This window comes from Chelon labrosus (assembly GCF_963514085.1).
Source record: "Chelon labrosus genome assembly, chromosome: 11".
In the NCBI taxonomy this organism is placed as follows: domain Eukaryota; kingdom Metazoa; phylum Chordata; class Actinopteri; order Mugiliformes; family Mugilidae; genus Chelon; species Chelon labrosus.
Window position 1 is genome coordinate 25,317,500 of NC_140344.1, and position 12,342 is coordinate 25,329,841.

Below are 12,342 nucleotides of genomic sequence, written 5' to 3' on the forward strand. Positions count from 1 at the left end.
TTTTACCTCACTGGGTCATGTCCTAGAGCGAAGATACCGCTTTTAATGCAGCACTAACATTTTGACATGTTTTCTTTCCATTTATGTTCACCTAATGTGATAATTACGTTGGCTAAGTTCCAACAAGTTTAACAACAACTTGTAAAAGCCTGAGTTATTTCGGAACATGTGTTCCCCTGTAAATGTGCCTCAGTGCTGTTCCACAAAATAAATTGATTTGGGCTGTCTGTCTGGGCTGACTGATGAATGATGTATCCACTATATTGTCCATTGATATATATATATATCTAAATTCTTTCTCTGCTTGTTTTCTTGTAAGTTCATCGAACATTTGGTGTACCGTATCTAATTGCGCCAGCTCGATGAAATGAGAGAGGTGTTAGAAATCCAAGAAAGAACGTGGAAGCAAAGAGGTCAGAGATCGGGAGGTGTGGTCAGGGTGGGGGCTTCTGAGGCACAGGGCAGTTGTTGAAGCCCCTGCGAAACGCCAGTCAGCACACAAGCTGCAAACGTGAAACAGCCATGTATGCCAATCTTGATGTAAGACCGTTAAAGGGACTGCAGTGCACCAAGATAAGGAAGCGAGAGGAACGTTTCTGTTATTCTTTTTTGATTTCTTTTTTTTTTTGGGGGGGGGGCATTTTTGTTGCTGAGCACTAAAGCCAAAGAAGACAGATCAGGGGTGCTTCTAACATAAATTCAAATACATAGCGTTGACAACTTGCAGTGTTTCTTAATTATTGCAAATGTATTAACAACAACAGTGACAACAACATCTTGGTTCTTTGGTTTTTGCTCCTTAAAATGACAGAACTCGCACCTTATGCTGCTCACTTGTGCCTTAAATTCACCCCCGGGGAAAAATAAAGTTTTCTGAATCTGAATCTCCTGGCCATCCAGTAGTCAGAGTTTTTGTAAAAAGGCATATATACACAAAAAAATAAAAGAAGTCTCAAAAGCACATTTCTTGAAGTGCTCCTGGGGTCCCTATGCAAAACAGTGAGGCACATTTCAGACTCCCAGTCAATAGTCAGGAGCCATGGTGGTAATTCAGCCAGGCGGCGATATGACACAGTGTGTGTGTTTATGGAAACCAACTTTTAAGTAGAAGGAGCTGGGCTCATCATGAAACCTAAAACATGGATCCAGCTTTTAGAAACTTCATTCCCCAACAAAACCACATTCACTTACTTCTCTTTTATTTTAATTTTCATTTTTTACATATATATATATATTCATTAGAAAATCGTGGTTTATTGAATAAAAGTGATCGACGTACCTGTGCCAGAGAACTTAATGGCACACGAGAAAACGAAACCAAAACCATGCACCCTCACAACAGTTTCGTTTTATACTAATACAGACTGGCTGCAGTGGGATGCAGTCTGCGACAAGAATCGTTGGTGAGTCTTGAGTCTTTTGTTTTTCTACATTTAGTAGATTCTTTTCTTTAAAAAAAGGATTGAAGCTGCAGTCTAAGCGTCCCGGTGCGCATTGTGTTGGGGCGAATTGAATGAAAGACGCTGAGAACTTACGATGCGCGTCACCCGACATGACCTTTACGTGTGAGGTTATTTCGGGACCGACGGAGACAAAAGCACATATTTACCCCGTACAATCCGTTTACTTTGGCATCTTAACGCCTTAATGGCCTTAATAGTGATACAAAACCAACTCTGTGTGAGGTATCTACTTAAAAACGCGCAGGACAAAAGTGCTGCGTCAACCCACATATTCCCAATACGTATTAAGCGTTCTCGTCCACGTGCTGTTTCTGGTTCAAAATGCATTGAATGTAAACCTATAAGAAATCCAGTGGAAGCATTCAAAAGTCCCCCTTACACCCATTTGCAAACTACTACTTTCTGTTTGACCCTCAGTGATCACCCGAGCCCTTGTATTAAACCTCGTACCACTTCTCTATGCTGCTGCATTTCCTTCAGTCAAAGCTGTTTTTAAAGTGTGGGACTGTTTGAGTTCATGCATGTTTTCTTGGGTTCCCTTGTGTACCAGCTGATGGCGTCTGATCATGGATGAGGAGGTGGAACCAGACGACGAAAATGTGAACCACGTCTTGGCTCAGGAATCCAAAGAACTGTTCCACATCCTCCTCAAACAGCCAGCCTCGGTCATAATGGATCTGTACCGAATGATGCCCGGCAAAGCTGGGGGCCAAAACCAGCAGGCCTCCGCTGACCCTTCCACACTAACGGACTACATCGAAGCTATGTTGGAGTACTTCAAGGTGGCCAGTGCTGAACGCTGCTGCGACTTTCTTCAGACCTTGTGTTTCTTGTGCGAGGACATCCCCATGCATCTGGAGTCGAGGCTCATGTCAGTGGCTGGACGCGTCAGTGAGTATGAAAAGTTGCTTTTAAAGTTGATTAATTTGCTACAGGAGAGCGTCCTCGGTCACTCAGGCACAAGAAGAGAGGTCACTTTTAATAAGCCATTAAAATTTGTATTTAGTGTCTTACATATACATCATATGTACATATATGTCAAGGATTAGGAGGCATAAAGAGGCAGACAGACAATATGGTGAAACATCACAGGGCTTAAACTGCCTGTCTTCCTGGGCACGTAGGTGTTTGACTTCTTAGCTCCTGCTTCAGCACTGAGTGGGGTGTAGGCAGAGGATGTAGCCAGCAGCAACCGGTGCAGCATCAGTTTTCTGCAGCATCAGTTTTCTGCAGCATCTGTGGCTGCATTTACTCAGTCTTTTCTCCAAACAACCATTCACACTCACAGCTACGACTTCTCGCTGAGAGGCATCAGTGTTAACCACCACGCTGCCGTGCCGCCCAAATATGTGCCATTTTGGTCCAAAAAATGCTTTTAATTTGTGCATGCCTACTCATTTGAGTAGAAGAAAAAGTGGTCTTATGTAAAAATTGCGGTTTCCACAGGTGGCTCACTTTCCGTGCTTTAACGGCTACACTGCACAAGTGGCATGTTGCACGCAAATAAAATGCTGGGCATAATCGTTGCCAAACATTTTATTTTTAAGATGCTGGGCATTAAAATGCGTAATCGTTGCCCAGCATTTTATTTTTAAGCCTCTCAATGTGACACCTCAAATGAAATACGTCCACTTTCGTTTCCCTTCCTTTCTGGTGTTGAATTCTTCATTAATTTATTTGTTTTGGATTCTGAATTTTGATTTGTTTAGTAACAGTAATACTTACTTTTTCACAATAACTCAATTCAAACTGCCATTGTGCTTCCTGCTTGGCTAACAGTGTGACTTTTTATTGCACTGACTTCAGCTGATCGTGTACAGTCTCCCGCCACAGAGGACGAGTGTCTGAGAATCACAGGTAGTTCTTGTTGTTCGTCTCTACCTCTAAGTGTAAAGAGTACAAATTTGCCAAATGGTGTGTGCATGTGTGTGTGTGTGTGTGTGTGTGTGTGTGTGTGTGTGTGTGCGTGTGTGTGTGTGTGTGTGTCTTGATTTGTCTTGGTTTTGTGCCTGGCTGTACTGGCATGTTTAAACACATAAAATATGCCGTCTGCTGCTGTGTTTCTCCTGACTTTTTCTGGTTTGTTAACTGCTCTTTGTTGTACGTCGTATGATCGAAGCAGGTGCCATTTCGGTTTGAGGCGTTCCACTCTTTGCGCCATTGTGTCATAAGTGAAAATGAAAGCAGCACCGAGTTTGCACGTAAATTATCTTTGGGAATCCCCTGTGTTTCCTCTGATTTAATATGATTTTGAAACTACTTTAAGAAAAGTAGTTACGAAATAGGGCACTTGATTAAGCATTAAACCCGGTTTGATATTTCCCAGTGCCTCCGTGCATTTGCGTTCATGTTTTGCTTTTGTTTTTTTGTTTTTTCTGCACCGCAGATGTTTGTGAAGATTCCCATCCCGGCGTAGCGGATCACATCCCTTCTTCTCCGCCTTCAGATCAGCAGCTTATCAAACGCCCCAGAATTGGTAGAGCTTGCACATGACACTTTTCACCTCCTTACATTATAGCTAGCTACACCTGCGTGCATGAAACCAACCTGGAAAATGGCCATTCACTGATTGATATCTGTTGATTTAATAAAATAAAGGGTAGGGGGAAAAAATCACATAAAATCCCATATATAAAAGGAAGTATCAATGGTATGACCGGGATTCCACCCAGTCTCTGTGTCTAGTTCTCATGTGACACGGTGCATCAATGCTAATGTTTTATTTTTACTTTCAGTTGCATTTGCACACTTCAACATACTGTCACTGACACCTCGAATAAAGCAGTATTAATAAGTACCAAAATTAAGACACAAGCCTAATATGCAAATGCAAAGTGAAAAGTGAAAAAGAAATGAATGAAATAGTATCACCCTATATTTAATTATGGCACTAAACCAGGCATCCCGTCTATGTTTATTTTACTGAGTATTACATTACCGGGGGGAGCTCTGGTCTCGCGTTTAGATCTGCTTGCATTCAAACCAGCTTATTTAGATGCCTAAGAACTGTTGTTGCATTCATTTCACATGATAAATGTATCTTGGCCCAGATTACTGGGAGCAGTACATTACTGCAGTGACGAGTTTACTGCTGAGGAGGTGGGAGCGGCTGACAGAAGGCCTGGTGAAGGGCGTCCAGCTGGAGAATGTGTGGGTCAGCCCGAGAACCGCAAACAGAGGCTGGGACAGACCCGATCAAACCCCTGGCTCGGCGGACAGAGGGAGCAGGACACCGGGTGCGTGCGACTTCCTCTAATGTTTACTGTAACTCAGATCATGAACAATGAGCAAGTCTGCCGTGCTAAACACTGTTTTTTTAATAAACTCAGAGCCTGATGGGGACTTTGCGTATTTGGAGTCGAGGCTGACTCTGGAGAACTTCCTCCAGGGATGTGCAGGAAAAGTGACCGTTCTGGTCGGCCAGGCTGGATCAGGAAAAACTCTTCTCATGTCTTGTCTGGGACAGCAGTGGGCAAATGGACTGGTGAGTTCACATTTTTTGATGCCGTCTGTTTATTATAAGTGGATCATTTGTCAGGGTTTGGTTGCTAGATCAGTGTGTTGATTAAACTATTTCTAAAAACCTGTGCAATGCCCCAATTCAGCTTTGTAATGCCCCTAGTGTAATGCAGGACGGTAGAGGCATGTTTCAAGAACAACCACCATGGTTTACTAAAACAAATAAGCTCGAAAAAGCAAGAAACTCCAGGGTACGACGTAGGCTGGAACGGCACAGACAAACTGACAAAGAGAAAGGCAGTGACTAAATAGGAAACAGGAAAGGGCGGGTACTATCATTATGGGGCAGGCAACAACAAGCAGGAAAAACAAAGCAAACACAGAACCAGAAGGCGGGGATTCTTTCAAAATAAGAGCATGACATTTGCACGATTTTGGTGTCTTTCTTCAGGAGTAACATAAATAAAAGATGTAACTAAAAATGTAACTAACCTGCTTTTTGTTAGATAAATTTACACACAGCACAACTATTTAAAAAAAAAAAAAAAAAAGGTTTATATAGGCTGAGGCGCAGACTGTGGAAATTCACCCATCAGGCATAACATTATGACGACCTTCCTAATATTGTGTAGGTCTCCCTTGTGCCTCCAAAACAGTTGTGACTCATCAAGAGAATGGACATGGGCCTTCTGAGGGTGTCCTGTGGTGTCTGGAAACACAATGTTGTTAGTGGGGGGGTCTTTGAAGGGAGGGGCCTCTGTGGATCATCCCACAGACACTTGATCAGTTTGGGATCTAGTGAATTTGGAGGCCAGGTCAACACCTTGTGCTGTTCTTCATGTTTTTTACTCCCAAAGCATTATTGTGTGTGTGCCTGTGTCAGGCTGCATCCTGCTGGGGATGGCTGCTGCCATCAAGGAGTGTCATTGCTATGGGGGTGGGGGTGAATGTCTAAGTAACATCCACACGAATGCCAAAAGTTTCCCAGCAGAACAGTGAATTGTCACAAGATGATCAATGTTATTCACTCCTACAGCCAGTGGTTTTAATGTTGTGGCTGATCGGTGTATAGTGGATACTTAACACAGTAGACGCTCTTTTAAACACATACACAAGTTCAGTTGAAGTTCTGTTCAACATCTAGTATTCCAACCGCTCGACTGAGTTGAATTTGGAGTAATATATGCAGTACTTGTACCTTTAATCCGACAGTGTGACTTTTTTTTTTTCCACATCCTCGTCCATCTCTCATCATCCAGGGCCCTGTCCCTTCATCCTACCTGTTTGTCCTGCTGGAGTTCCGCCAGCTCAACCTCTTGTCCCGTCCCCTCTCCCTGTCGGAGCTGCTGTTCCAACACTACCTCCCTCCAAATGGAGGCGACTATGCTAAGGTACGCAGGTGGCAATAGTTAAACAATAGCTTCACAAAACAGGACTTTTCTGACGTGAACATTTAGCAAAACAAATATGACAGCGGTGTGCTTAAATCAGTTTGGTTGACGGGTCAGACAGGTCTTTGTTCATTAAGCTATTTCTGGGAGATGGTCCAAAAGCAAAATTGAAAACTTCTTCTTAAATGTTTTACCCCAACTATGTCTTAAAATGCCCTTACATTCTGTTCTCGTGTTGGAGCAGAGAGCCATTGTGGACTACCTCCTTTCCAATCCAGAGCAAAGCTGCTGGGTGCTCGACGGCTATGACGAGTTTCACAGCAAACTCAGCAGAACGGAAGTGAGAGGACCGTTGGACTTGGCAAAGCCTCTGCCGGTCGCGGACCTCATCTCGGCGTTGTTAAATCGCCAGATTCTCCCGGGAAGCACCGTGCTGGTCACGTGCCGTTCACGCGACGTCATCGATTTGGACGGCGTGTCGGATAAAGTGGGGAAGCTGCTGGGATGGGACAGCAGCGAGATCAAGGAGTACGTGGACAACTTCTTTGGTGTGAAAGGTGAAAACTTGATATTTTATTTGAAATATTTTCCATTGTGGTGAATATGTAAAGATTTATGGTGAAACTGCTATTTACCAAGACAAGTGAAAACTGTTTTGTGGCCTTATAAAGCTTTTGAAAGTATGGAAAGTGCAGGATCTAGTTTTAGGGTCTGCCATTCAGGATATCAACTGTCTAATGTTTTATTTAGTTATCGTAACAGTTTCTATCTAAAAAAAAATTAGCTAAACAGGAAGATGCGCATACGGCTGGGTACTGAGTTAAAAGATCCTGACGAGTCTTGACAGAATAGGTCTGAAGCCTTAAAAAGTCCTGTCAGCGACCTCCCTCTCCTCTTATCATAGACAAACAGCCACATATGAGCTCTCATGCTATCTCAATCTTCCACTCTTTGGCCCGACTTTCACTCCTCCACTGTCTTTTTCATTTTCTGTTTAGTGACCCGGCTGCAGTGCAAAAATAAGCATCAAAATAACAGCGTTTAAGCTACAAACTATCTGCTAGTAATTATCTGCAGGCCTCATGCATGCCTTTAATCTACTGCTTCACAGCCAGTTGTGAAGTGAAGCACATGCACCACTCAAACTCTCTTGCACCACCTCTGGAAGGCCAGCAGGGGTTTAGAGTGGCAAGATGTTCTGACTGAGCAGCTACAAAATGCCTTTAGCAACGCTGTCTACCTGCACCTTAATGCCGCCACAATAATTTAGAGTTGCAAACTGACACCTGCGTCGTAGATGTTCAACTGCACTGCCTAGTCAAGAGTTAATCCACACTTATTCCGTGTTTTCATGCATCATAGCAATAATATTTTTTGCAAATTCGTAGAGTCAGGGAGAACGGAGCGTGGAGCGTAGTTTGAACATGCCCAAGCTGCGGTGAATCGGTCTAATCAGGGAAAACAGTCAAAAACGTGTCTGAACATGTTGAATTTTTGCCGCCTTACGCTGGTTTATGTCTCAACTACAAAGGTCCCTCAGCAAGCCGAGATCTTGGAGTGCCGGCAGCCGATCTCCTCCTGTCCAGTCGACACCTCCTTGCCATGTCATCCCTCCCCGCCCTCTGCAACATCTGCTGCATCTGTCTGGAGCATTTACTGATGGAAGGGGCAGATGCAGGAGGAACGAAGGAGGAGAGACAAGGTGGAAACAGAAAAGGCCCCGAAGACATGGAAACACAAGGAGAACATGGCAGAGCACCACTGACTTCCACCCAAGTCCCCACCACCCTCACCCAGGTCTACCTCACCGTGCTTGGTGCTTTTGTTAGTCGCGACTCTAGCCTAGGAGGAACAGATGCCAGACCACAGGCCTTAAGATCTCCTCAGAGGTGAGGACTTGGAGTACGTCCGTCGTCGATTGTGTCGGTGGAGTTGGATCGTGTTCACTTGTTTTCTGTCTCATTGTCTCATTGCAGCGCTGTGTCCTCACTGAATACTCTGAGTCAGTATGGACCTGAGCTGTGCAAGCTGAGTCGGCTGGCTTGGAGAGGTTTAGAGGAGAACAAGATCCTCTTTGTGGAAGAAGACATTCCGCCGGATGTTTTGAAGTTTTCAATGAGGACGGGGTTCTTCTCGCAGGTCAGACGTGGTTATATGTACTAGTCTCCTATTAGTTTTTGATGGTGATCTAGTGTCAGGTGTAAAATTCAAAACCTAGGCAATGAATTCAGTTCAATTCAATTTTATTTATATAGCAATACAAATCGTCTCAAGACGCTTTACAAAACACGGCCTGAGGGACACACAGCAGTAAACATTCTATATAGTAATAGTACAGAATTGCATGACGAGTAGTAGATAGGAAGTTAGAGGACAAGAGTTCTGTGACAGAGAAAAGAAAGTGGGGGATGCGAGAGAGGAGAGAGAAGAGGACATGTGTTCGGTGCATCGTCCCCCAGCAGCCTAGGCCTATAGCAGCATAACTAAGGGATGGTTCAGTCCAGCCCTAATCATAAGCTTGATCAAAAAGGAAAGTCTAAAGCCTGACCTTGAAAATAGAGAGGGTGTCTGCCTCCCAAACCCAAACTGGGTTCTGGTTCCACAGGAGAGGAGCCTGTTGTGTCTTGAAGACGTTAAAACTTTTTAAATTTCAATGAAAATATAACAGAAGTGATGGTGTTTGGTCCTAGTGGGATCTGTGAACACCTCCCTGTTGATGGGGGCCCCTTGTCACGTTATGTAAAGCCAGTAGTCTCAAATTTGGTCCCAAATTGCGGAACGACCTACCACTCCACATCAGACAAGCCCCCTCAATGTCCATTTTTAAAACTTGTCTTAAAACCCATTTTTATTCCTTGGCCTTTGACCTAGCATGAGACCCTGTTTTTGTGCTTTTGTTTAGTGCTTTTATTGTTTTTATTGTTTTTAGTGTTTTATTGTTTTTATTATTTTTATTATTTTATTGTTTTTAATAGTTTGTCTTACCAATGTACGGCCCTTTGTTTCAGCTGTGGTTGTTTTTAAAGTGCTTTATAAATAAAGTTGAGTCGAGTTGAGTTGATGGCTGAAAGCTCTACCTCCCATTCTACTTTTTGAAATTCTAGGAACCACAAGTAGGCCTGCACTTTCAGACCGAAGAGATCTGTTTGGATGATATGGTACAATGCGGTCTTTAAGATATGATGGAGCTAGTTTACGGTTGTAATTATTGCTGTGGTGGGATGGGATGGTAAGACTATCTGCACTATACGACCGTACAACGATAACCACCATAACCAACGCCTGCGTGGTCATGGTGCAAATGGTTTTCCATTCATTATAGCCGCCTGATGTTAGAGCTTTGAGTCCTGCTTGTGCTTGCTGCTTCTTCTCTTAACGTTCACCCAAGGCGACGTTTAAAACAAGCTTGACAGCGAACAGAATTTTTACTAATTTTTATTTTTTTATGAAGCTCTTATCTTATCTTATCTGTGAGTACTCCTTGTCAAACAGGTTTGTATTGCCGCTCTGAACAGAGCTGAGCATGCAGCTCCTTTACTCTGTTAAGCCTTCCAATGGTTTTCGTCGTGAAAGGCTCATAACGTAAAGGACGTTTTAAGTACTATTAACAATCTGCATACATCTTCTTCTAACACCCACCTGTTTTTTGAGTGTGTCGGAGGGTGGAAGGTTTTTTTTTTTTTTTTGCCTCATGCAAAGCTGAGGCAAATTAGTGGGCTGGTTGTCGGGATTAAACAGATAAGGGGATAACCCGGCTTATTCATATGACAAATAAAAGAGGAAGGAAAGCGCGTGCTTTCATGTCTGATCAAAAATAAATTGATGTTTTGAATTCTTTAAATCCAGGGTTTAATAGAATAACACATTTTAGATGATTTTTTTCACCACCAAGGACCACAAACACCCATATTAGACCTCAGCTCAGTCTTGCAGTTTCCTTTACATTGCAACGGCCACGACTGTAAACCCCTTGGCGTGCCTGTGGCATGCTGAATATTAATATACATCCTTGTTTTCCTGTTAGGTGGAGGTCAGACGTTTGGACGGAACTGTCGTCAACGCCTACTGCTTCGTTCACCTCACAGTGCAGGAGTTTTTGGCTGCACTGGTAATCATGACTACTAATGATGTCAGCGATGCCCAACTCAAGAAGAGGTAAGCTTGATTAGTCTTTGAGCTCATGGCCAAAAGTAAATTCCCACATCTCATCAGCATATTGACAAATGAGCTACAAATGAGTGTAATAGGACCCGGCCATATATAGGCACACTCTATACTAAAATAACTTGGCTATAGGGGCAACACGAGCTGTGGAAGTGGAGCACACTACAGAATGAGATATGTTTGACCTTAGCCATAAAAGGTGGTCAGAAAGACACTGAAGTAGGCACAAAGTGAGGAGTCCAATCACAGTGGTGGAGGCTCAGGGGAGCTGCAGATGGTCGTGAGGCACGGCACAGCCCCGTTCATACAGCAGGAGGCTTCCTCAGTCGCTCAGGAGGAGGCTGCCTGCCTGTTAGTGTTACTATACTGTCTTGATAAAGTCTGCATTCAAATGAAACTATAAAGACTAATCATTGATTGGACACCTTTACATTAATCACTGAATACTTTAAGGCTTAATGTCCAACTTTTTTTCTTTTGACTGTAAAGTGTTGTATTTTTGTCAGAGGGCGTTAAACTGGGCCAGAGCCCACAGGTGGTAAGCTCAGCCTCTTTACAATCAGAATAGCAACCTTTCTGAGTCCGCCTCCTCGGAGTCTCCTTGGGTATCACAGCCAACCGTCAGTCACACTTTTGCCTGGAAATAACCGCCCTCAGGCCTCACCCTGACCAAACCGGTGTACAATTTAGGCTCCTTCTCTTTGGCTTTAGTCGCAGGATCAATACTTGTTGCTCCGGTTGCTCCGTGTTAGATGGATGAAGCGTGATGCAGCACTGTGATCTTACTGTAGAGTAGAATTATTAATCTAATCTGAGTTTTTGGTTTTGCAGTTTAAATGCAAGTAGTGGCATTATATGTTACTTAACTAGGCAACAATTTCTGTGGAAATTACCCCACCCATACTCAATGCACCATCAACCCCCCTCACAGGTCCTACTTTAACACAAATCCTGCTTTATCCCCTGTATGAAACCACTGTTAAGAACTTCACACTCTTACACAGCCTTACACCACTCAGCGTGTCTGGAGGTCTGGTTAAAAGGCGTCACAACACAGCATCCCTCGTCCAAAATGTTAACTCTGCCTCACTGTTTCCCCAGATTCAGTCTGAAAAGTCGTTGGACGACCAGAACAGACCAGAAGACAGTCTTCACTGACTCCCTGTACCTGTATGTGTGTGGTCTGGCGTCCTCCCACTGCACTTCAGCCCTGGTTCAGTTAGCCAAGGCGTCCTTTGGAGCCAAAGCAGTCAAATCTTGGGTCCAGAAGCGACAAGAGCTCGTTCTGAAATTGCTTAAAACCTTGTGCAACAACAATAATCTGACTGGCCCGAAGGTAAAATGAAAAACCTGTTAATTGGCACCTTTCTTTTATTTATTTATTTATTGTCGTTTCCTCACCGATCTTTCCTTTCAACCTTTCCCCAGATCTTGCAGCTCTGCCACAGTGTCCAAGAGAGCCAAGACCACAAACTGGCCAGGCAGGTTGTGGATGCGAGATCCTCCCTGGAGCTAAGGAACATCTGGCTATCGCCTAGCGATATCGATGCTCTGGCTTTTGTGGTTAATTCAGCGGGTGACAGTGGCGTCAATTTGGACTTTGGAGCGTGCTCAATGGAGCTGGAGTGTTTAGATCTATTATCTAGGTGTCAGCACATCCATTGCCTCAGGTGAGTGGATTAAAACATAAAACCCATCTCCTAAGAAAAGGCAGAGGTGCGTCATATTTATTTAGTAAGGCCTGATGTGCCTTACAACTCATTTAATTTCATATATTCACAAACACAACTGTGCTTTTTTAAAACTCTTTGCTCTCGACTACTCATTTAAAGTATCACTGGTGCTTGTGCGTCCCTCTTCTTTGC

At 43.7% G+C, this 12,342-nt stretch overlaps 1 protein-coding gene across 2 annotated transcripts in view; it reads left to right on the forward strand.

Moving 5' to 3' along the window:
* Positions 1-1,354: 1,354 nt before the first annotated feature.
* Positions 1,355-12,342, forward strand: part of nlrc5 (NLR family, CARD domain containing 5) — a 33,997-nt gene continuing 23,009 nt past the window's right edge. The window contains exons 1-13 of one of the 2 annotated variants that reach the window (XM_084555713.1): positions 1,355-1,403; positions 2,014-2,354; positions 3,270-3,320; positions 3,850-3,939; positions 4,514-4,699; positions 4,793-4,947; positions 6,182-6,313; positions 6,558-6,870; positions 7,845-8,202; positions 8,290-8,452; positions 10,338-10,468; positions 11,579-11,813; positions 11,906-12,147. In XM_084555713.1, coding sequence (XP_084411839.1) covers positions 2,030-2,354; positions 3,270-3,320; positions 3,850-3,939; positions 4,514-4,699; positions 4,793-4,947; positions 6,182-6,313; positions 6,558-6,870; positions 7,845-8,202; positions 8,290-8,452; positions 10,338-10,468; positions 11,579-11,813; positions 11,906-12,147 — 2,381 coding nt within the window. In that variant the 5' untranslated portion in view covers positions 1,355-1,403; positions 2,014-2,029. The remainder of the gene's footprint in view (positions 1,404-2,013; positions 2,355-3,269; positions 3,321-3,849; positions 3,940-4,513; positions 4,700-4,792; positions 4,948-6,181; positions 6,314-6,557; positions 6,871-7,844; positions 8,203-8,289; positions 8,453-10,337; positions 10,469-11,578; positions 11,814-11,905; positions 12,148-12,342) is intronic. The other variant, XM_084555714.1, reaches the window with a different exon arrangement.